The following is a 24,908-nucleotide window of genomic DNA, read 5'->3' as shown; positions in this document are numbered from 1 at the left end:
CCACTTTAAACTTATCTACAAGGACAGCTGTCTAGTTGTTCAGATGGGACGGAAAACTGAGGTCCCGTGTATACATTGGGGTGCATGTAAAAGATTCCCTGGCAGTTGGAATTTGATATAACAGTATAGGCTGTAGTGCTGCTGTCCAGGCAAAATTTCCCTCATCAAAGCACACTGTATGGCATATGCCCTTTTTCATTAGCTTGTCTTCATTTCATTTAAACTTAACTATAAATCAGTTTAAAATTACTGCCTGTCTTGAGCACATTCTTGTTATAAAAAAAATATTAAAACTCATGCTTATGAAATATATTTTTATTCAAATTAATCACCAGCTTGCCACCAAGTTGAGCATCTAGACATAAAGTACCAGGCTTATGTTCTAATTTAATGTATAATGACAATAAAGAGATTTAAATTTGTCTTTTACATAAAATCCTAGAAAGCACATCAGATATGACATGTAAAGAAAACCTGAGTGTAAAGTAAACAGAATTCTGACGATGGCTATATGTTAAGGACTTCTTTCTTTGTATCTCGGACATTTAAACACACTTTTGGGGGTTGGATGGCCGAATGGTTAGCATGTGTGCGCTGTATCATAAGGTCTGTCATTGAGTCAACTGGCGGGGGTTTCTCGATTCCTTGGTTGTACGAGAAAGGGAGTAGGGTTGCCTGTCCAACCTTGTGGGTTTTCTCTGGGTCCTCAGGTTTCCTCCCACTGCTAAAGATCCCTAGGCACTAGCGAATTATTGAAATAAAACTGAACCATGTGTTAGTCCCGAAATGATCTAGTTTGTGTCGAGTGGACGTTAAACACCATTTCTCTCTCTCTCTCTCTTAAACACAGGGTCGCCTGTCCAACCTCGAGGGTTTTCTCCGGGTCCTCCGGTTTCCTCCCACTGCTAAAGACCCCTACGCGCAAGCGATTTATTGAAATAAAATTAAACCATATGTTAGTCCCGAAATGACCTAGTTTGTGTTGAGTGGACATTAAACCCCATTTCTCTCTCTCTCTCTCTCTCTCTCTCTCTCTCTCTCTTAAACACACTGTCTTAAATTGGTTTCGGAGTTAGCGAGTTGTGCCTCCACAGTTTCCAAATGTTAAGGGTTGGGGAGGGTCAGAAGATTTGGATGTCTTCTATGTTAATTCTTCAAGGCACAAAATTCCACTCGAAAAGGTTAAATGTACACTTTAAAATAACAGGTAGTCCTACCAAAAAGCAAATTAGCAGAAGTTATGGCCTTCTAAACTTCTAGCTCAAAATGGCATCTGATACATGTAGGTTTTTACACTGTAATCCGGGTATCATTTAATCTTGTGTATTTAGCACTAATTTCTTTCACATTCAATATCAAAGTCTTGTTTAAAATTTCGTAGAAATCATTTAAAATCACCCAAGTTCGTCCAATTTGTACTTGTGTCCAGTTTAAAGCTGACCATTCAATTTTGATAATGAGTGTCCAATTTAAAAGCGTTTAATTTCTCGATCACTGCGGAGTAGTGCACTGAAGTAAATATTTAATTTTTACACCCGAATTGTTGTATTTTAAAACTTGTGGACATATTCAAAGAATTTACCCAAAATCCAAAATCTTGTTTGAAGGTGAATAATGAACAAAGATTTTGAAATACTTTTGAGTTGATATATTTTAAGGTTTTTGGTGCCAAAATGTTGCTTATAACCTCTGCTTACGATGGACAGTTGGGATTATCGATATCTCTTTTTAGTATGAACTTACGGTAATAATTTCCAAGAAAACTTATCATTTGTTTATGTTTCCATGGATACCAGACAAACCACGTCTATAGTCAAAAAGTGAACCATAGTTTTCACGGACTTGCATTTAGCATTGTTCATGCCAAATTTGATGAAAATCCATGCTGGCATAACTGAGAAAATCCGACTTTGGTTATCATCAGCACCCTTTATTATCATGCTTTTGGGCCATGTTTGGAACATAATTTGTAAATAAAATTAGTATTTTTTGGGAGATTAATACATGTATGTAATTTATCATGCCAAATAACAAAAAAATGTCATATCTTATGAACAAAACTTACAGTGCTAGCTTTAAAATGTGAATTATAGAGTACTCAATGCCCTTTATGTCTCAGCTGCGGACCAAATCTTTGCTGAACAAATTGCAGTCATCTGTAATTTTATACATTTAATTATAAGCTTCCTGTACATATTTATATTGTACATTTAGTTGTTCAAGAACATACAGGTACAATTAAATTTCACATATTTATATTGAATTTTAATTCATGATTTGATTTAATTTAAAACATGTTTATTGTTGTTTCAGCCCTGTCAGTAGCCAGTAAGTCATTTTATTCAGCTGTAGAAGAATCATATGAAGCAGAATGGACAGAAGAAAAAAAATTCAGAGAGTCTTTACAGGTAAGTAAAGAGCTCTTCTATTAAAATGTATCGATAAATTACTTATATTGTTTATAAGACATTTAGTGATTGGAATAACATTGAAATAAAACAAACACAGCTTTATGGATAACAACCACTAGCAACTTTAATAGTTCAATGTTTCAACAATAATCTTTTTGTCATTATCAAGCACAAGGTAAACGAAAATATGATACAAAAAGCTGGGAGTGAGCATTTAAGTATAAATGTAGAAGAAGCCACAAAGACAAGAATTCATATTCTGGTTTGAACATTTTTTATATGTTTAAACAGAATATGAATGCTTGTCTTTTTGGCTTCTTCTACATTTTATACTTGAATGCTCACTCCCAGCTTTTTGTATCATATTATCGTTTACCGTGTGCTTGATAATTACTAGAGGATTCTTGTTGAAACGTTGCACTATTAAAGTTGCTAGTGATTGTTATCCATAAAGCTGTGTTTGTATTATTTTAAAGATGAATTACTTAATGTCTCACTCTCAATCATTATGGTATTCCACACTTATATGTAAACACAAAAATGTGATGACATAGCCTATTTAAAATTGTCTGAAAATTTCCAATCAAAATATTACGACTTTGTTAAAGAATTGCTAGATTTGTTTATCAGAGTTATGTTACTCATTTACGAAACACCATTCCTCAGTTACTTCAATCAAACTCTAAACTAATAGAGAAAATAAATGACATTTCATTGACTATTCTAACATAGAGTTTTTAGTGATTTGCTCTAGAGTGTTCCTAAAATACTTGAGAATTATACAATCCTGAATGTTAATGGGAAATAACATCAGATACCTGGGAATGCCGACTGACAAAAGATAATGATCATGGCACTATATACACAGTGTGGAATTTTAGAACTGATTGCAATGCAAACTAAAGTACCACAGAGCTTCAGCTAGTTGAATATATGACTAGAATACAAATGTCATTCATCCCATGTTACTACTTTTACCCGGTAGAAAAATATTTAGAACTGCTCCTAAAACATCAATTTAAAATGCAGCTGATGTAAGGTCTGCTATCTGTAACAAGTTAATACAGATAAACTTCAGTTCAGACATAACACTGATGTCATGACTCTGATAAAAAGAATGTATCTGCACTTGAATTGTATAATAGATAGTATACTTCACACAACCTAGTCAAGCATTTTATGACACAAACACAATCATCCATCACATTTCCTTTCAAACCATGTGTTACAATATACAATAGATATATAATAAGGAAAGGGAAACATCCACTTTCTTAACACAGATAAGTACTTGTTATACTTTAAACTTTTTAAGAGGATTGGATGGCCGAATGGTTAGCATGTGCAAGCTGTATCATAAGGTCTGTCATCGAGTCAACTGGTGTGGTTTCGATTCCTTGGTTGCACGTGACAAGGAGTAGGGTTGCCTGTCCAACCTCATAGGTTTTCTCCATGTCCACTGGTTTCCTCCTACTGATAAAGACCCCTACACGCAAGCGAATTATTGAAATAAAATTGAACCATATGTTAGTCCCGAAATGACCTAAATTGTGTCGAGTGGGTGTTAAACTCCATTTCTCTCTCTCTCTTTAAACTTTTTACAGTGTAGATTTGATCTATGCTAGCCTCCTTGTTAATTATTATTGATTTAGATTCAGATTCTTTGAATTAAATATTTTGTAAAACAAATTTGAATGTGTATATGTGTTTGGTATATTACAAGAATTTTCAACTTATAGCCCGTTTAGACGCTTATTTTTAAACCAGTTCATAATCGCTGGGGTTTTTAAGACAGCATCGTGTTGTGTTCACACGTACTATAAGCCAAACCAGTTTAACTATTCTGACCTCTTTGGTCGGAGGTTAGAGTTAATTGCGCATGGGTAGCTTCATATTCTTTATTCGGTTCTCGCATGCTTTAGATAACATTGGCACAGTCTGACCCCGATATTTTCACAGGAATGTAACTTACTGCGTACTGCGCATGCTCAAAGCAAGCTGGAGCTGGGTTTTTTAAGCCAACCCGTTCAGACGGCTAAGATGAACCAGTTTAAAATAAAAAGCCTTCTCGAAGACAGGTCGCGAGCTGGGGTTTTTAAACTGGTTTATTTGCCCCACATGTGCGTTCAGGCGCTTAAGTTGTACTGATTTAACGATCCCCGGGGTTTTTAAACCAGTTCAACTTAAGCGCCTGAACGGGCTAATAGACTAGGATTGACTAAAGAGTTAAAATCTGCACTAGACATTTTGCAACCTGACAGACAAAAAACTGCACACTGCACTTGAACTCCATTGCACTCTTGATGTTCCCTGGGGCCAATAGATATGTGATTCAGTTAATTTAAATTAGTTCCTGGTCTAGTACACATTATATTAGTAAGAGATATTTATCACATTTGTTGATTTCAATTACCGTTGGCGTTAAACTCGAAAATCTTTTCCTTTTTTTTACAATCTGATTAAAACACAGATCCTATTTCGTATCGTTTTTTATAGTTCAAAATTTCATTTTACTTGTCTTTACTACACTAGGATCTGGAAGAGTTGTTATATTACCCGCGTTCTGGTTGAAGTGGGAGATTAGCCAATGAAATGGCCTGTTACGGTGAGCTGACTTGTGTGTAAACCACTAGAAATGTCATTGCTGATTGATTACTCAATGTCTGACATCATAGGGTCAAAGGCCGCACGTACAACCACTGATGTGACCTTCCAGTACAACTGGTCAGATCTTCATGTAGTGTAGGCCATCGAAAGTATAAAATAACGAGGCGAAATATAGATCTGTATTTTAATCAGATTGGTTTTTTTATAAGTCAAAATAAAACTATTAAAATATGAAAAGTTTTGAAAGAAAGCAAATAAGTTTAAAATGACGGATTTGAGTCAAAAATAAAATAGTTGATATCATTTGATTTGTTGATTTATTTTGAGGAATGACAAGTAATAGTGTCAAAATTTTCATTCAATTTTAATGAGTTATATTGGGGTATAAGGAATGTGATCCACCAGTTTTCCCCAAATTTATAGTCATGACTTTACCTTAATATGTAAAAAATAACTAAATGAAAGTCATATTGTAACTTCTTCTATTTTCATTGGATTTTTATAGACCTTGAAATTTCAGATGAGTTTGAATGAATATGAATGAGGTCCATAAATTATTTGCAGGGTTATTGCCCTTGGCGTATCGATACATGCCTAAATGCAGACAGTGAGTTTGACCAGCTTGAACTCGTGGGTTTTTCTAGGGTCCCCCTGTTTTCTTTCAATGCTAAAAAGCCCTGATGTAGCTGTATTGGGTGGACGTTATTTTTCTCCCTTTCTGACTGTAAATTGGATGAAATTTTATGTTCATGAGACCAAATAGCCAATCCAACAAATTGATCACTTTCAGAAATCTTGAGGATGTTCTAGAAGTTACAGTTATTGTCCGTTTGACTTGAAATTTATACACAGTGTTTATTAACAAAAGTAAACAGAAATCAGTGTACTTTTGTTAATGATGAGCTATCAGCTTTAAAGCCCACTCATTACGGTGTACCTCAAGGATCAGTATTAGGCCCCCTCTTGTTCATATTTTCATTGATGACTTGCCATTAAATCTCTCTTCTAAAACTGACCTCTTTGCCGACGACACGACTGTCTACACTTCAGGCTTAACTGTTAAAGTTCTCTAAACAAAATTACAGCTTGATGCTGATAGAATGCAAGCCTGGTGTAACAAAAATGGAATGAAACTCAATATATCTGAAAACAAGCAATGCTCTTTACACCCATCAAAAACAAAAAAAGAAACTTTCTCCCCACTAGTCTTGATATAAAACTCGACAATGAATCATTAGAAGTAGTCTCATCCTTTAAACTTTTAGGTGTCATTTTAAATCATAATTTAACTTGGAAAGACCATATTATTCAATATATCTCTAAAAAATTAAATCAGAAACTTTTTCTTCTCCGAAAGATTAAACAATATCCCCCCTCTCCTGCCAAACTCTTTTTTATAATGCTTATATTCAGACACATTGATTACTCCTGGGCCTCCAAATCTCTTGAATGTCTTTCTAGACGACAAATCATGGCTTTTAAACTAATGCTCAATGTCGATCATACCGCTGAATTGTACCCAACACTATAAATACTCTAAAAATCTTAACAATGGAAAACCGTCATGCCTACAATTTATGTACCGTAACTTTATTTATCACCCAATAATACATTCTACAGTAGATATCGCTTGTGTGATAAATTTCATAATCTACTTAGGAGATATTGCTTTACATGAATTTGATTGGTCAATCAAAAAGGAACTACTTTTTTTTATTTTCAAAGAACAGTTCATTTTTTTTTATTAAAAAAGGAACTATTTTTATTAAAATTTAATTGCCTTTCATGGAAACACCGGGTCAATATAAAGGACTTTGCAATGGTTGAATTGCTGTCAAAAAATGATGTATCAATACACCGTAATGTAATCAGGTTCAGTAAAAGTGAAATCTATAGCAAAGAATTGTATTTATTTATTTGTGCATGCAAGAAAGGATTGAGTGATAATAAAATCTCTTACTTGTCCTTTTTGATATCACAAAATATCAACACTCGTCGACGAAGTAAAGAAACTCGACAGAGTCTTGTTTTTTTATTTTATTGACTTGTGTTGATATTTTTTGATATCAAAAAAGACTTGTAGCAGATAATCTGTTGATATTTTTTGATATCAAAAAAGACTTGTAGCAGATAATCTATTTAACCAATGTCCCAATTATCTGCTTGTTCTTTTGTCTTTCTATGAAACTCTGTACACCGAAAATTAATAACAAACTAATTACTCCGTGGCCAAAACTTAATGTTGTTTAAAACAGCATTCGTTTTAAAGGCTCAAACATATGGAATGCGCTATCAGCTTCTATAATATTGACCATTAACTTCAATTCTTTCAAGAAACAACTTTTTAAATATCTTACTTTCAAAGAATAATACTGGTACCCTTGATGTCCATATAAATTTATAGGTAATTTTTCATTGTTTTATGTTTTTAAGCCTTTGCATTAATCGTACATTTTGTAAGTGTATGTGTCTTTTTTGCTGCTGTCATCCCATTGTTGTCCCCCGCCTTTCGAAGAAAGCAGGGGACTATTAAAATGGGTTCGTCCGTCTGTCTGTCCGTCTGTCTGTCTGTCTGTCCGTCACACTTTTTGGGACACAATAACTCTCTTCCTAATTGAGCGAGAATGTTCAAACTTGGTGTATGTGTTTATTAGGTCAATGCCTTGATGGAGTTCGAAGATGAGCATTTTCCGCTTAGGGTAAGCAGAGATAAGCAATTTGATTGGTTGATGCTTTGGGACACGATAACTCTCTTCCTAATTGGGCTAGAATGTTCAAACTTGGTGTATGTGTTGATTAGGTCAATGCCTTGATGGAGTTCGAAGATGAGCATTTTCCGCTTAGGGTAAGCAGAGATAAGCAATTTGATTGGTTGATGCTTTGGGACACGATAACTTTTAATTGAGCTAGAATGTTCAAACTTGGTGTATGTGTTTATTAGGTGAATGCCTTGATGGAGTTCGAAGATGAGCATTTTCCGCTTAGGGTAAGCAGAGATAAGCAATTTGATTGGTTGATACTTTGGGGCACGATAACTCTCTTCCTAATTGAGCTAGAATGTTCAAACTTGGTGTATGTGTTGATTAGGTCAATGCCTTGATGGAGTTCAAAGATGAGCATTTTCCGCTTAGGGTAAGCAGAGATAAGCAATTTGATTGGTTGATGCTTTGGGACACGATAACTTTAGTTCTAATTAAGTGAGATTGATGAAACTTGGTGTATAGATTTATTATATGAATACCTTAACTAAGTTCGATAATGAACATTTTTTGCTGAGGGTAAGCAGAGTGATAAGCAATTTGATTGGTAGAAACTTTGGAACACAATAACTCTCCTTCTAATTGAGGTAGAATGTTCAAACTTGGCATAGGTGTCTATTAGGTGAATGTTTAAACTTGATGTATATGTAGATGTTCATTAGGTGAATGTCTTGACTGAGTTCAATAATTAACATTTCGAGCTGAAGCTAAGCAGAGCTAATCGATTTCATTTGTCGATGGTTTGGGACAAGATAATCTTGATTCTATCTGATAGAGAGTGATGAAACTTAGTGAAAAAAATAAATGTGCGATTAATTAATATGTGTCATCTATTTATTTTGCAATTTCGGCGGGGGACATCAGCCTCACTGTTGGCTTGTTCATCCTTTTATTTGTTGAGCTATCATCTTTTGTATTATACTTCTCATGAAGGGTAGGATGGTAGAGCGACTTCTGCAACCTAATCCTTTACCCTTCGTAAAAAAAAAATATTTTTTATTATTCATTTATTTTTATTATGTTCATGAGACAAAAAAAACCCATATTTAATGATTTCTGATAATTATTGTCATATTTATCACCCTAAATCACTTAGAGAAAAATCTTATTGATGCTTGACTTTAAAATTTAAAGAAAAAGCCTATTATCTTTCAACGATTTCTAATGACGCAAACAGCTTAAGTTTTTGTCTGATTACAGGTGCATTGTACATGTTTTAGTTATGATGGCACAAGGCAGAATTAGAAAGCTATCAAATTTTTTTTTGCTCATAATTACTTCCATCCATTACCTACAGAAGAATAATAACACATCAGCTTTTATGGACTGCTTGGATGTCTTAACTACTATCGGTGTATGTTCTGTTGCCTGGCAAACTATCTTGGTAGATTTGAATACACAAATGTATAGGATATACAAGATCAGTAGGGTTTTAGAGTTGTTTAGAACAAGTCTTTTTAAGATTGCTTTGGGCATAACCTGGCAATATATCTTGGAATATTTGAATACACACAGTATACATTGTATACTATATGATTTCAGGGTTGTTTAGATCAAGTTTAATTATAATGTAATAATAAAACCAGGAAGTGTTAATTTTGGATTAAATTTTTATTGACATACATATCACATGCCCAAGGGTCACGTTAACCCAGGTCCAAATAAAATCTCTATCTATAAATAGGTGATGAAAACCTGATTGCACCTAGAGTTAAAGAATTAACTTAGTGTCCTTTAAATATTGTTAATCCTAAACTAGATCCCAGACCTTGTCTTCAAGATTACAATATAAACGGTTTACATGTACACATCCCAGGGGCATTCATTCACATAACCACTATAACATAATCCTCAATAAGTTCCAAGACCGTATCTTCAAATTACAATATAAACAGTTCACACCTCCAAGAAGGCATTCATTAACATAAGCATGTTTCAATTGCTTGTACTGGTTAATAAATGCCAGTTCAATTCAGTAAAATGATAGTAAGTATATTTGTGTTGAAATGATGGGAGGATGGTCTCTCTCTGCTTCTTTCTTCTGATCCACAAGGGCCTGAATATTTGAATATTTTCTATGCACATGTTTTGGGCTTCAAAGGAGCTAAACCTCTAACTCAATATTATCATTGAAATTAGAATTTAGTATTGGTCCATTATCTTGCTGTGAACGTATGTAATCCTAATATCTAATATTCAAGAGATACACTTCTCGTGTATTCTATAGACATAATGGTCTTGAAAGCTGATTCACATGGACATTTTATTTATACCCTGTTTTGTATCTGGTTTTGTCCTTGTGTGATGTGAATAATTATACTATTCCTGTTTTTTTATAATGATCATATTTATATTTCAGGAGTCCGAGCAAATATGGGTAGACTTTGTGAAAACACTACAGGGGAAGGTGATGGAACCTATAACTCAATATCTGGCAAATTTTCCAATTTTAAAGGTAAGTTCTATTGGTGATCATTTACAAATAAGAATCCAGTAATTACTAAGTTGTAAATTAATTCCAGGAATGGGGTGACGCCTAGGATTCTCTTTGGATCACTAACATACATGTCTAGAAAGATACATATCTAGATAGGTAAAGAATTAAACATTTGATCAATGCACGATTTCAGGGAGGGAATCTGTGAGAAAATTCTCAAAAGAATTTGGTTCCTGGATAGCTTACTATAATCTTCTGTTAAATAATTGCAAGTGACATGTTTTCACCAAGGAAATGAAATGAAATGAAATGGCATTTAACGTCCTACTATTCTGCTCCAAACTGGGCTCATGAAGACGGACATACACCATACAGTGTGCTATGAGGGAAATTTTGCCCGGACAGCGGCACTACGGCCTTCTCATATATCGAATTCCAACTGTACACGGGACCTAGGTTTTTCGTGCCATCCGAACAACTAGACAGCTACCCTTGTCAGGCCCTCCGTCCTGCATCACTGACAAGGGAGAATCATGCCGGAAGATCTGGATGAACTTTCTCGGCCAATGCAGGGATCGAACACCCAACCTCCAGGCTATCGAGTCAGTGTCTTCAAGGGATATTCATGATAAGGGTTTGATAATGCATGCTCTTTAGATCATAAGGTCTGTCATTTAGTGGAATGGTTTCGATCCCAAGCTTGTACATGTAAGTGACAAAGAGTATAGTCGCCTTCCCATACTTGTAGGCTTTCCACCGGTCCTCTGGTTTCCTCCCATTGCTAAGATACTTACACGCAAACAAATTATTGAAGCAAAATATAGTACAGTGTTAGTCCTAACCGGAATATATCTGAATTGGACATTAAGCCCCATAGCTGTCTTACTCCAGTAATTTCTGGATCATATACATGTATCATAGATATGTTGTTACCAATTCTGTTATTGAAGAAACTCTTATTTGGATCAAATAACAACTGGTTTATGTCGCATTTGCTTCAATTTTATTTACAGCCCCTGGTTTCTAATCTAAGTATATACAGTGCAAGAACTAAATCTACCTATTGCAGGTTTTTCTTTAGGCCCGAAATGTTATAAATTATTAATTAGATGTTAATTAACTTATCCAGACCATAATCAACTCTCAGTGTCATTGCTAGCCTGCGATATTTACTGGATTTGAATCCGATTTGCTGCTTAACACTCATTGATGATTTAATCCAAAAATGGATAATCGAGACTATGTTTTTTTATCGTAATGATGATCGAGGCTAGGCCTAAAATTCTAAAGCTAATATCTCGGTTCAATGTGGATCGATTTGACTGAAATTTTCAGCAAATTCCCTTTACATTATTTAGTCTTTAACTATTATAGTGAGAACTGCCAGCTCTTTTTTTAATCTACCATAATGCCCTTTTAATTGTTTGGAAATATGAAGGACATACATATGAAACCTATTTATGTGTTATAATATATCTAATGAATGTTTTGTAGAGTAAAATAGCCAAAAGAGGACGCAAATTAATGTATTATGACAATGCTCGACATTCTGTGGATGTTATACAAATGGCAAAGAAAAAAGATGAAACTAAAGTTCATAAGGTCAGTATTACATTTGGCAGATCTACTCAGATCTAGTAGAGTGTGGTCATAAATCACAGGAAATATTATTTTAAAAGAAAGTTTTCTCATTTTGTTTTTATGAATGCTTTTTATGTTTACTCAAAACACGAGTACCCTATTAGTTTTGGACTTAATGAGAAAGGGCGTGTGCTTTGTTTTACTGTTATGGTTTCAAAAACAAAAAGGAGAAACTGCCACCATAGTAAATAAGGTATAACCTGTTTCATTTCAAATGAATTCATTTTCAACTCTTTTGTTTTAGGTCCATGAAGAATTAGCTCAAGCAAAACAGGTTTATTTAGACATAAATAATGATCTACATAAAGAATTACCAGCTTTTCAAAGCAGGTAAGACATCATTCATCACTAGAATTTGTAATAATAGTACAGATCAGGGTCCGAATGGGAGGATTAAGGTGCCCCTGTTTAACTGGAATATTGTCCAATAAAACTATCAATCTGTTATGCATAACAGTTATGGCCCTTGGTCACTTTGAAATATCCTGTGAACACTCTAGAGACTAAAATTATCATCCGCTTGAAAAGAAATTTATACACAGTGCAATATTTATGTTCAGGATACGAATATGCGTAGCAATGTATGAAGACAGGCCAACGCTATGCTTTCGTTTTCTAACTGTCCAATACTCTTAAACGTGCTGCCTATGTTATATACATCACCTAGTTATTCCGTTCCATTCGAACAACTAGATACTTTTCCTTGGCTGATGCTCTGTCCAGCATCACTGACAAAGGGCTACCTACCGTAGTTGGAAAATCCAGAGGAAATTTCTTGCCCCATACCAGGATTTCCTGGTTAGTGAACCACTACCATATTAACTCCGCCACTATGATTTCCCTAAAGGAATATCATGAATTGATGGTCAGTAATATATAGTTCACTTTCATTTACTATATCTGATATTCTTCAGGCTTAACTAATGCCAATGCTATTTATAATTTATCTTTTCAGTCGACCAACAGTTTTTGGAAGTATTTTCAATGACCTTTTTATAGCAGAAAAAACTTTTCATGGAAGAATAGCAGAGGTAATTCTCTTCCTTCACATCCATTTTGTTTCTGTGAAATTTATAACTAGTTTGTTTTGAAGAGGCTAAGTCAATCTCCATTACTGAATATTAACCTGTACAATAAATGTTAAATAAATGTGGAATTCTTTTCTATTATTATAACTCTGAGCCATTACATGTTATTTGGTAGCAAATTTAAAGGGCTGGGATGCACCTTACAAACAGTAACTGATTTTTCATGGCGATATCCTTGCTAAAATAGAATATTTGTTAAGAAATCAAAACCAAAATATTGTGTGTACACCACCATTGATTCAAAAGGATTAAAAAGGTTCCATTAAAAGATTTTATCAAAAACTTATAGGGTGCCGCTGACTTAGTCATCTGCAGAGGATACATGTTATTTGGTAGCAAATTTAAAGAGCTGATTCTCATTTGCAATTTACAGACAGTATCTGATTTTTCATGTCTTTATCCTCGCTAAAATACAATATTTGTTAAGAAATCAAAACCATAATATCATGACTAGACTGCCTTCGATGCAATCAGATTAAAAAGAGGACCATCAAAAGATTTTACCAAAAATACAATATTTGTTAAGAAATCAAAACCATAATATCATGACTAGACTGCCTTCGATGCAATCAGATTAAAAAGAGGACCATCAAAAGATTTTACCAAAAACTTATAGGTGCTGCTGATTTAATCATCTGCAGAGGATGCCAAATTTACAGTTCATCATATCTTTGTAAATTCTGAACGGAATCTAGCTATTTTTTGACTGATATTCCTTTTAGAGATCCATTAGCATAGATTGTAAGGAATCCAGAATCCAACAAATGATGATCAATGGCTTTAAGGCAATGCAACACATTAAAAAAGACCATACAGTCGTTTTGGCTCCCATATGCATTTCATAAACAAATTATTAGGTGATTAATTAACATGTATTAATACTGATATTGACCAGAAATACCCAGACTATTACATTATGAAATGTAATTCTAAACTTTAAATTAAGAGGATTTATTTGAATTTATTATGATATATTAACAGATAGCTGAAAAAGAAGTAGATATAACAAATCAGTTACAGGTTGATTTCAGAGATTTTGAATACACCCCACTTAGTCGACCATTGAGCTCGACTTTATCTGACGGGTAAGCTCATTTATTTTCTCAAACCACTGATATTTGACCAAATTATCATTGAATATATACAACTTTTAACCAAATGGAGCTTTTTGGGGATTCTTTTGTCACAATTACAAGTATGGGCTTACATATATGTTAAAACGTCTGACCATATATTTGGGTCTTTGGGTCTTTTCATAAACATCCATAAATTTGATCTTGGTCATGTCCTACAATGTTTGCAATATGGTCTACCCTGGAAAGACATCTCATATTTTAACTCATGACAAACTGCTTATTTTGGTGTTTTACTGGAAGAGTTATGAATGTCATTGGTTAGGTGATAAGCACACTGTACACCATTACTTTGGATAAAAAAATAAGACCAACAAACAAGTTCTTTGTGTTGTGTGTCTGTTGAAAATTATCTATATTTATATATTTTTGTTGTTATGTTATCATAGAAGACAAGCTCATATTTATAGTTCTAAAGGGTAAGTTTTTCAACAATGTCTGTAAATTGACCAATTTCTGCTTGTTGCAAAATAAAAAGTGCTGTCATCCATGTCCATGGATGACCGATATGTCCTGTGATAACCTTAAGATCTTATATAGATAGTCCATCTGCTATTGCTTAATTTTACCTAATTTGTCCATTAGATTTTTGTTGTTGGATAGTGTTTGCTTCTCTTGATTAAAGCCCCAACTCCCCAACATGCCAGAATAAAAGCTAAATATCAAGTTTAAAAACATGTACTAGCGAAAGTTTGTTTTATTAAAAACACTGTAGTTAAAGATGGGTTCCCAGAAAAGTATTTAATGGGTGGTTATTTCCAATAAAAGTATGGCAATTTTGGTATATATGGAAAGTAGAGATATCCAATCTTACTAGAAAAATACTGGATTCCCCGAAAAACACTCATGGAGCGTACACAGGACAAAAATGTAAGGGTTCCCCTAATCGATAGACCGACGATTAGGAATTTCTGCACGCGTGATGTCAAAGGTCACACGCGAACATTGAGCGCTTGATGTACAAGTTGATAAACTTTATGAAGAGTTAGACGTACAAGACTTTCTGAGATAAAAATGACGGAAAAAGACGCAGGTAGTGGATAATCCGAGAATTTAATTAGGATTCGATATTTGTAATAAATAGTAAGCGATTAAAGACAACATTGTCTTATGTATGCAATGAATTCTATGCAATGAATTCTCCTCTGACTTCCAAGAGAGGTAAGTCACGTGACGTAAACATGACCTAGTTTGATCGAATTTTTATAGCAGGGTATTCCTTCGCAATTACAATGTTTGAGAAGGATTTGAAGCAAAATTATGACAAATTAATTAGTTTGAATATGTTTTTAGTCCATATATACCATTAAATCACCCAGTTTGTACATGGGAATGTATCTTTAAGTTACAATTGATTTAAGTTATTGAGTCAAGTAGGGTTGTTTCAACCTCAAGCTTGTACGTGACAAAGACGAGGGTCCCTTGTGCAACCTCGTATGTTTTTCCCAGCTACCCCACACTGCTAAAGACCCCTACGCTTGATTAGGTGTCTTGTATATCAGCCTGTCCTGGCCTGGGTCAAGACAAGAGTTTTTGATGCTCAACTTGTTAATTGTAAAAGTAAAATCATTTAAAGAAGCATTATTTAAATTTGGATCTACTTCTCATTTAACCTACAAGAAAGGCCAATTCTCCATCTTTTACTTGATAACAAAAATTCTTTCTGCCTCAAACTTCAATAGATACTATTTTATTCTTGTTCATGTTCAAATTGTATGTAAAATCAAAAAAACATGTATGTAAAACAGTTAATTTCCTTGTTATGTCCTGGCTTTGTTTTCAGAGGATATCATATAAACCTTTTAAGATACCTTTATGAAACTCTAGTAGTTGTGCCTTTTGCTAATTAGAATTTTGAGGATCTAATAATATTTGTATTTCCATGGAAACAAATTTACTTAATTCTTGATATATGTTGATGACTGAGTCTTCTTGTGTGTTTTGATTTAATAAACGTGTATTCAATTTATATGAAATTGGAATATTTACTTTAGCTAAATCAGTTCTGGACTTACTGCAAAAATTTCATTTTTAGACCAGGAGACCCTGTAGTAATTTATAGCTTTATTTAACGTCTGCTTCAACCGTAGTGATATCGCCGACAATAATGTTTTTCCAGTAATAGAAAATTACAAGTGTGATTAGATAGAGACTTTCTTAATCAGCTTTAGAACTATTTAGAAATTTTTTGTTCACTGGCTTATAACCTACTTTTATTTACTTTGTAGACATTACACTAATTAGTACCTGTGTACATATGAATGGAGAATACCCATAATAGTTTAGTTTTATCGCTCCAATCCTGTCTTTTTTGTCTTTTGGAGACATTTCTCTTTAAAGAATGTAACGATTAATATGAAAATGAAATAGAGTTTTATGGCAGGTCATATAGTGAGCCAAACATGTGGTGAAATGTAGGGGACAAACTAAAATATTATCACTTGCCTAAAAAAAAAACAAATATCACAGTTGAGGTATAAATTGAAAACAATTATCACATTTGTTCATGCATATAAATATTTAAAATCAAAACAATGCAAAGGTTACATTATAGATGCAATTGACATCTATAATAAAATTGTGTCGCCTTTAAAAGGTTGAGCACTTCACAACAAAGTTCTGATTGGGCAAACAAGTGATGTGTCTGGATGATGGTTATGATTCAGTCAATGTTTGTAGAGTGTTTAGAAATAACTCCAATCTAGAACTGTTTAATTAAACTAAAGATGACAATGAATGATATCAATACATGCATATGTATTAGTTATTTGAACTCCAATTCATAACTTTGGATGAGTGAAGCATTTTGTTAGCACAGGTCACTGTGGGCACATACGTATCAGATACTTATATACTATTCAGATATTTTAACCATTATCCATTTTTAATTATTGTTTGGATAACAAGGGTTATAACAATGTGTGCCATGAAGTTAAAAAGTTAACTTAATTTACCAGAACCAGACACTGAGTTTGATGCACAGCAACAAATCACTTTTGGAGAATTATCACCCAAATACAAAAGTAAATTGAAATCTATCAATTGAACACTTGCATTTATGAGGCAACTTCTTTGATTTAAGTGTTGATTGGCTGGCAAGCCTAAGTGCAGACCAATTAAAACTCACATTACAATAGCCGCTGTATATGGTTCCTTAACAAAGTGCAACTGCTCTATATGTGGATTAAAGGGAAAACATATACACATTAGTATATGGTTTATTGTTTTTATTTGTAGAAGTGTAGATGAACATGTGTTTAATGGTACTCATGATGAATCAAGTGCAGGAACATCGTTTACAGACAGTAATCCAGGGTCACCGATAAAACAAAATGGCGGTGGTAAGTCATACCAAGACTGTTTAAAGGGAACATATCTAAATTGTTTATTTGTCAAATACAATAAAAGTATGTGTTTTTAAAATCTATGACTTAATGGCAACAGTATATTAGATTCTGGATTGATCTAAAGAAAAAAATTAAGCACCCACTGTATTTTTCACATTGACTTGTCTTACGAGGTTTGGTGTTGATAATTACCTGATAAATATATAACCTCAGAAAAACAAATGTGGTTTTCAAGAATACATCTTTGACAATATGAAAGCCTAAAGAGTTTATCGGAGGTCGGGTGTTCGATCCCTGCATTGGCCGAGAAAGTTCATCCAGATTTTCCGGCGTGATTCTCCCTTGTCAGTGATGCAGGACGGAGGGGCTGACAAGGAAAGCTGTCTAGTCGTTCGGATGGGACGAAAAACCGAGGTCCCGTGTACACATTGGCGTGCACGTAAAAGATCCCTTGGCAGTTGGAATTCGATATAAGAGTAGGCCGTAGTGCCGCTGTCCGGGCAAAATTTCCCTCATAGCACACTGTATGGCGTATGCCCGTCTTCATTAGCCCAGGTTAGGAGCAGAACAGTAGGACGTTAAACCCCATTTCATTTCATTTAAAGAGTTTATCCAGTTTTGATGAGATTTTAATCATGATTCTGAAAAGAATTCCAAGATGCCATATTTGAGTTAAAAAAGGAGTGCCAATAAGTATGTTGAATTGTATTTCTGACTATGCACCTTGGTACTTAGTTTATTCTTTTCTTTTCTTTTCTTTGCTTTCAGATACCATAGTATATGGTAATCAGCAGGTTGTCGATGCTGTCAAGAAAACATCTGTGGAAATTAAAGAAAAGGGTCAGGAGGTCGTAGAAAAGGTCAAACAAGGTGTTGACGAGGTCAGTGTTCTTATTTGATTTTAGGATCTCTGTAGTGTTACTTGAATTAATATTTTAAACATGTTTATTTTTAAAAATATGTATGGACAGCCATTATAGTAGTTTAAAAATTACACCGACTCTGGCATCAAATTACCAAAAAATATCCCAATTATATTAATCTTCTTCTATGTAATTAGGCTAGTGCAAAAATTAAAGAGAAAGTTAATGGCACAGACGCTGAAGAGAAAATTAATAGCACAGAAACTGAAGAGAAAGTTAATAGCACACCAGCTGAGGAGAAAGTTAATGGCACAAAAACTGAAGAGACTGTGGATGCTCCTGACTATCCACCACCTAGTCCACCTGAGGAAGATAAGGTTGTTGATAAGGATGTGTACGATACGCCAACACCTCGACGTGTTGAAGAGTCAAAACCGGAAGTGAATGTAGAAGATGATATTTATAAAAGTCCACCTGCTGTAAAGTCTAAAGATGCACCACCAACAGTGTTATATGAGGTAAACTTATTGGTAATATTTATACAGATTAGAAGGCATCATACAATAATGATAAAGGAGTTTGTTTTTTTATTTAAAGGAGGCAAATCTTTAATTCAACATGATTATCAAGTGGCTTCGACATTACAAACACGACTTATTGGTCAATTTAAATCAATATTGATGTTGTTATCTTACCTTGAAAGATGGTTTTCTGATATCCAATATTTATGACAAAATGGAAGTTTTAAAATTGGCACACGATTCGCGTACCAGAATGCTTTCGAGCACCATTTGTAATGAAGCGACTCGATGAACGAGGCTTAACATATCCCACAGGAGAATACTACTGGTGTGACTGGAATAACCAGACACCAAAGACTGCCATTCAATTTGGACTCCTCACATATTTCGCCGAACATAACTGATTAGAAATTAAAGTAAAAAAAGACTGAATGTAAATCAGTTTATAATCATTTATATTACATTATTATATGTGTTGCGAGTCTTGCAACCCATTTGTGTCCATTTCTAGGTGCCAAAGAATAGAGATTTACCTCCTTTAAATCATAATAATCATATGAAATTGAAAGATTAATAATAAGTGATGGGATTTTAGAAAGACTGTTAGTGAGGGTGAAATATGTGGAGAAATGCAAGGTGTAGGGGGCCAGATTCATTTTCAGGAGAAAGATGTTTGTACCAGATAATGTGTTTAATGGCAATTGCAGAGGTTGCTATTCAAATGTTAACCTGCATATCCAAATGTTTTATTATTTGGACTCTAGTTTGGGTCTATGGATCTTTACAATAAAATAACCTGTAGAACTAGTGCCACTGGCCTATTCTTTAGTATAGATATAAAACTTTTACTATTGTCTAACTTGCGTACAGTAGATTGTAAGGTCTATTATCTATAATGTGGAGTCATGGGTTGAATCCCACACTTACAGGTGAAAATGAGGGGCGTTGCCTGTCTAAACTCATGGGTTTTCACTGGTTAATTCAGTTCCTTCTAATTCTATAGGTTGCAAATGAAACATTCAAACTGTTATCTTTTGGAATAAACTCTGGAAATTTTGTAATTTTTTGCCTGAAAAGATGTTTATTTTATCAGGGCAATTACAAGAGCCATGAATGCAAGTTATACGATTATTCCCTTTGTTGTATAAATAAAGAGGTATAAAAGATTTATATTGATATTGTATATTTAAGGTGGAGGCAACACACCCATATAATGGCGAAGATACTGATGAGTTAACTTTTGATACTGGAGACTTAATCTGGGTTGTACCATATGAAAATCCAGAAGAACAGGTTAGTATCGAAATAAAATCCAAAGTAAAATAGAAGTGGTATCAGATGTTCTAGAAGTATTAATCGTGTACAAATGTAGCAGTAAAATTGATATGTATGCACACATACTCTGACTCCAGGGCCTTCTGTTTACAAATAAAACCTTGAGGTCAAATTAGGGTAAAGAAATTACCATATTTTTTAGGGGTATAAGTCAATACTTTTTTTCGCTGGAGTCCGACCGTTGTCTTATACTCCGCTTCGACTTATATATGGATGAAGGTAAAAAGAATGACATCTCGAAAAATTTACTTACACTATTCCAATCGAAATATTTATAGACATTTCTTAGCTTGTTTATTTATCTATTTAAAATCATACTCCCCCCCCCCCACTTCAACATATTATCAACCCAAGAAAAACAGTAAAATATGATAATTCGACTTAACCTCCACATCGACTTATATTCTGTTAAATTTACGAGTATAGATAAAACTGGTACTGCCTTTGAATTTTGTGTAATCTAAATGTATTTCATTTTTTTTATAATTTGTTTTAGGATGAAGGTTGGGTAATGGGTGTTAAACAAACAAATGGTGTTAAAGGCGTCTTCCCAGAAAACTTCACCAAAAAGATCACTCAATAAAACAAGTGATCTGATTGGTCACAGCTTCATTACCAATCAAACCATTACTTACATTCCATAAACTATGCAAATGTTGAAGATTACTTAAAACCTTACATTATTATTTAAAAGAATTTCCGTAGTATGGATTAGATGTGTCATTTGATTCTAATTAATTTTAATTAGGTTTTTATCATCTTCTTTGTTTATATATGTAAATAGATAAATCTAAGGGTTTTATTTTTTGTATCCTCTTGATTGTGAGATTTAAAAGAATTCACAAACTTTACAAATGAGGCCTTACATTAATAAGACATAGTATCATCAATCATAAAGAGTAATCAAAATTTGAAGTTAAAAAATACAAAATGACAATTGAAGTCGATGGAAATTCCAATATCAAATATTAAAAAAATTGTAAAAAAAAACATAATGGCGAATTATGTAAAATCAAAAATACGAGTTTTTTTAACTGCACTTTTTTATAGCAATACTTATTTTACAAGTATTTTGTATTAAAATCACGTTTTCGTTTAACTAAAGATATTTGATGTCATTTTATAATATTCTTTATTAAATTGTAACCATATTCTGTGGTGAGATGAAAAATGATGAAAGGATTTGTGTATATATTATGTAAGAGTTTTGTGGATATGTCACCACTGTGTGAGTGAGATACCCAATCCTAGTTTCAATTTGTGAAATAAAGTAACTGGTTAACTAGAAGGAGTATGGCTGCCTGACTTAAACTTGTAGGTCTTCTGCAGCTTTTACAGAATCTTTAAGCTGTACATTTGCTTCAGAATTTTTAGCTTGTTGAAGCCAGTATTTTTTCGTGTTTATTGTTTTAATGTTATTTATTTATTACAAGTATTGAAATAAGAATATAATGTTTGTAAGATGTATGTCACTAGGATCTGATATCTGGATAATAGATTAAAGCAACGCGTACTGCAGACTTGATTTGGGTAAATTATAAATTGTTGATTAAGTAATATGTTCATATTTGTAAGGGGCAAATAAACTTCCCTAATATCATTCAATTTCCAGTTTTAGAAGCACCAGTAATTGTGTACTTAATGATGATTTTAAATGTCAATCTAAAACTTGTGATTGGAATAGTTTTTAAACTCCAAATATGGTGAAATCTCCACAAAAAAAGTGTAATAGCGAAAGCTTTGTATCCAAATGTAAATTGTGGTCCTGTCTTCATTAGCCGGTTTGGTGCAGAAAAATATGATACCTGATTTAATTTCTTAATTGTGGTATGAACTATGAACATTTATGTTAGAATTTATTAATCATTTACCGGAAATATGTTACATTTTGTCTATGATATTATCATAATACATGTATCTAACCTAATTAATATAATGTCAATTGAGTAGTGAAATTGAGTAAGACTACAAACATTTATTCTTTATTATAATATAGTTGTTTTGATTCCATAGCTCTCGGGAAAAATATGAATGTTATATTGATGTGTTGTTTTGTCGTATTAGCTCATCAGTATGTATTAAAATCTGCTCATAATATTATAACTAGAGGTAAGGACATTCCTTTTCATTGAAGCATTCTACTCTGCAACTTTTCTAGGGCTTTTCGTGTTATTTATGTGCCTTTTTTTAAGAAATTTTTAAAAACTTCAAGAGAGACATTTTATTGTCCTTTAATAAAATATAATAATAAATCAAGTTATTGCCATAATGTTGACACAAAAACAGAGAAGAGCTGCTTAATTAATCACGGCTGATCAGAATTAGATTCTTGAATAGAATTCCATAATAATAGAAAGGAATTTTCTTGATTTCTATATATTTTGTTATAAAGATTTTTTAGTGAAATTTAGCATCATGAAATAGGTATTTCAATCAGTTAATTACAGAAATCTATCATGATATCATTTGATTGCATGATTTGGTTGGAAATTAATAGTAATACAAGGATATTTTTGGTCGTTTTTAATTCGATGTATATTAAACAAAACCTAAAGATGCACCACCAAGTTTGTGATCAGAAATATGATCTTCTCAATTGTATATATAAGAATATAATAGATAAGATTGTTACCGTAATTTTATTTTTTCAAGTATTGTTTTATATTCTGTTAAATTTTATTTATGACAAGTGCTGAATAACTTATTACACTGCTTTCATATTTGAATGATTGGTGATTAATTGGAATTGCCAGTATAACTATTCATGGGGCATATATATATAGTACCCTTACCTCTACCACAGAGTTGTACATTTTCAAGCATAACACAATTTCAAAATCAATCTTATACTTCTCATGCAGATGCAATGAGCTATAGCCAAGCAAAGATTTACTAAAATTGAATATAAAGATTAATAACCAAGTCATTTGGTTCAGTAGTCAGAAATATTTTTTGTGCTAAATTAGGGTGAGCTCAAACAAATATATTGAATGCAGCCAAGACGTTAGAACTAATAGTTTATTTAAGTATTTGTTTTTAGTTAAAATTAATGATAGTATATGAATGTTAATTATGTATTATTGAGATTATGTATTTAGATAGATATTACTAACATTTTTCTAGATTAATTCATTTACCTGTAGTGATAGTAGTGGTATATATTATGCATAATTGTTATTATTCTTGTTACCAACAGTTTTGTACTTTTTATACACAATCTTACATTATATCTGCTCAGAAAATATTTAAAGATATATCCCTTTGATGATAATGGTCTTACATTTGATGGATGTATATATCCAAAACACAAGAAAAACTGCTTAAAGTAATGTGTTATCTTTCACCAGAATTTTATTTATTGTGTGTAATAATTCCTAAGAGATTTAATAAGAGCAAATACATCATTTTCTGTCCCTTACTAGATTTTCTGTGGCACATCAACTGATTGAAACTTTGGAATGAAATTTATTCGGGTTAATGTAGAATCAAAATAATAGTATCCTTAATACATTATTATATTTTTAGATAAAAGCTTTTGGGTTCAACATATGACCTAATTATCCCTGAAGGAATATATCTTTAATTACTATCTAGTATTGTTGAAATTTAACAATTCAATTAGTAACCTTATAGTTGTTTCATTGTTCATTTAAAAAGTTTATAAAAGAAAACAGATGATTCTAATAGGCGAAAAAGAGTTTAGAATTGATTTATTAGTCATGAGATATTTAGTGAAACATTTGATAGACTTTAAAGTATGTATTACAGAATACAAATTAATAAAATAGATATTATTGTTATTACATTAATGTGCAATATAAGATCTTATAGATACATTAATATTATATAATTATTATTATATAAATTCTTATTATATTGGTGGAGGAATAATTAAAATGTATTAATACATTATATTATATTCCATGTGTAATTATCATTATTATTGTTTTCCAATATTACCCTGCTCACTAAGTATTAGACTCTTCTTAATTTAGGAAAATCAGATCAGGTTCGTTGCCTGGGATGCTGTGACTGCTAATGGTGTTGACCAGGTTTTTTTTTTGAGTTAATAATAGCTGCATCACTACAAAGTTGTATTACAAAGCCCACCGAGAACATTAAACATGAACATTACTTTCTTGGCAATCATAGTTGAATTACTTTTGACCACACTAAGGTTGATATTAAGATGTCATATCTCTTGATGATGTAGGCCTACTATGGCAATAAAATTGCTTGTGACATAACTATGTTAAATCCCAAGGTCAAATGTAAGTTTACAGAAACTACCAAGAACTGTATATTGACTGCAACTGACAATACTTCTCGGCTTGTTGAAAAAATCAGAGATGCTTAGCCTTATTTGGTTTTCAGTATTAGAGAGCAATACTTGTTGAACAGGATTACCGGGACATACTTCATAGCTAATTATATAATTAGTTGTGTAATTCTTACAGTATTTATATTGTCATCGAGGTAATTTCTATTTAGACTTGTTTATCAGTACCCAGTTAAATACAATAAATTTTATACAGTATTCTTTATGTTTTTGTCACCTTTTTATATGCGCACATTGAAATGTTGTATATTGCCGTCGCCCCCATCCGTCCGTCCGCCTGGCGTTCACACTTTCTTGTGAACACTCTCTACAGACTACATTTATCATTTGATTGTTTTGAAATTGATATTTGTTGTTAACATTACTGAGATGAAGAATCCTATTTAATTTTAATAATTTCCGTTTATTTCTTCTGGAGTTATGGCCC

General features: G+C 32.9%; 1 protein-coding gene across 3 annotated transcripts in view; it reads left to right on the top strand.

Annotated features, from left to right (window-relative positions):
- Nucleotides 1-24,682, top strand: part of LOC126822205 (myc box-dependent-interacting protein 1) — a 34,155-nt gene extending 9,473 nt beyond the window's left edge. Inside the window, exons 3-14 of one of the 3 annotated variants that reach the window (XM_050550951.1) lie at nucleotides 2,314-2,408; nucleotides 10,137-10,232; nucleotides 11,709-11,816; nucleotides 12,100-12,185; nucleotides 12,811-12,886; nucleotides 13,925-14,028; nucleotides 14,466-14,495; nucleotides 17,314-17,417; nucleotides 18,192-18,304; nucleotides 18,484-18,804; nucleotides 19,999-20,100; nucleotides 20,639-24,682. In XM_050550951.1, the coding sequence (XP_050406908.1) occupies nucleotides 2,314-2,408; nucleotides 10,137-10,232; nucleotides 11,709-11,816; nucleotides 12,100-12,185; nucleotides 12,811-12,886; nucleotides 13,925-14,028; nucleotides 14,466-14,495; nucleotides 17,314-17,417; nucleotides 18,192-18,304; nucleotides 18,484-18,804; nucleotides 19,999-20,100; nucleotides 20,639-20,725 (1,322 nt within the window). In that variant the 3' untranslated portion in view covers nucleotides 20,726-24,682. Of the gene's footprint in view, nucleotides 1-2,313; nucleotides 2,409-9,606; nucleotides 9,764-10,136; nucleotides 10,233-11,708; nucleotides 11,817-12,099; nucleotides 12,186-12,810; nucleotides 12,887-13,924; nucleotides 14,029-14,465; nucleotides 14,496-17,313; nucleotides 17,418-18,191; nucleotides 18,305-18,483; nucleotides 18,805-19,998; nucleotides 20,101-20,638 lie in introns of those variants that run through there. The other 2 variants (XM_050550953.2, XM_050550952.1) reach the window with 2 other exon arrangements.
- Nucleotides 24,683-24,908: the final 226 nt, after the last annotated feature.

This window comes from Patella vulgata, chromosome 5 (genome assembly GCF_932274485.2).
Source record: "Patella vulgata chromosome 5, xgPatVulg1.2, whole genome shotgun sequence".
Classification (NCBI taxonomy): domain Eukaryota; kingdom Metazoa; phylum Mollusca; class Gastropoda; family Patellidae; genus Patella; species Patella vulgata.
The sequence above is the reverse complement of the archived record's forward strand: the minus strand, read 5'-3'. Positions and strand labels throughout refer to the sequence as shown.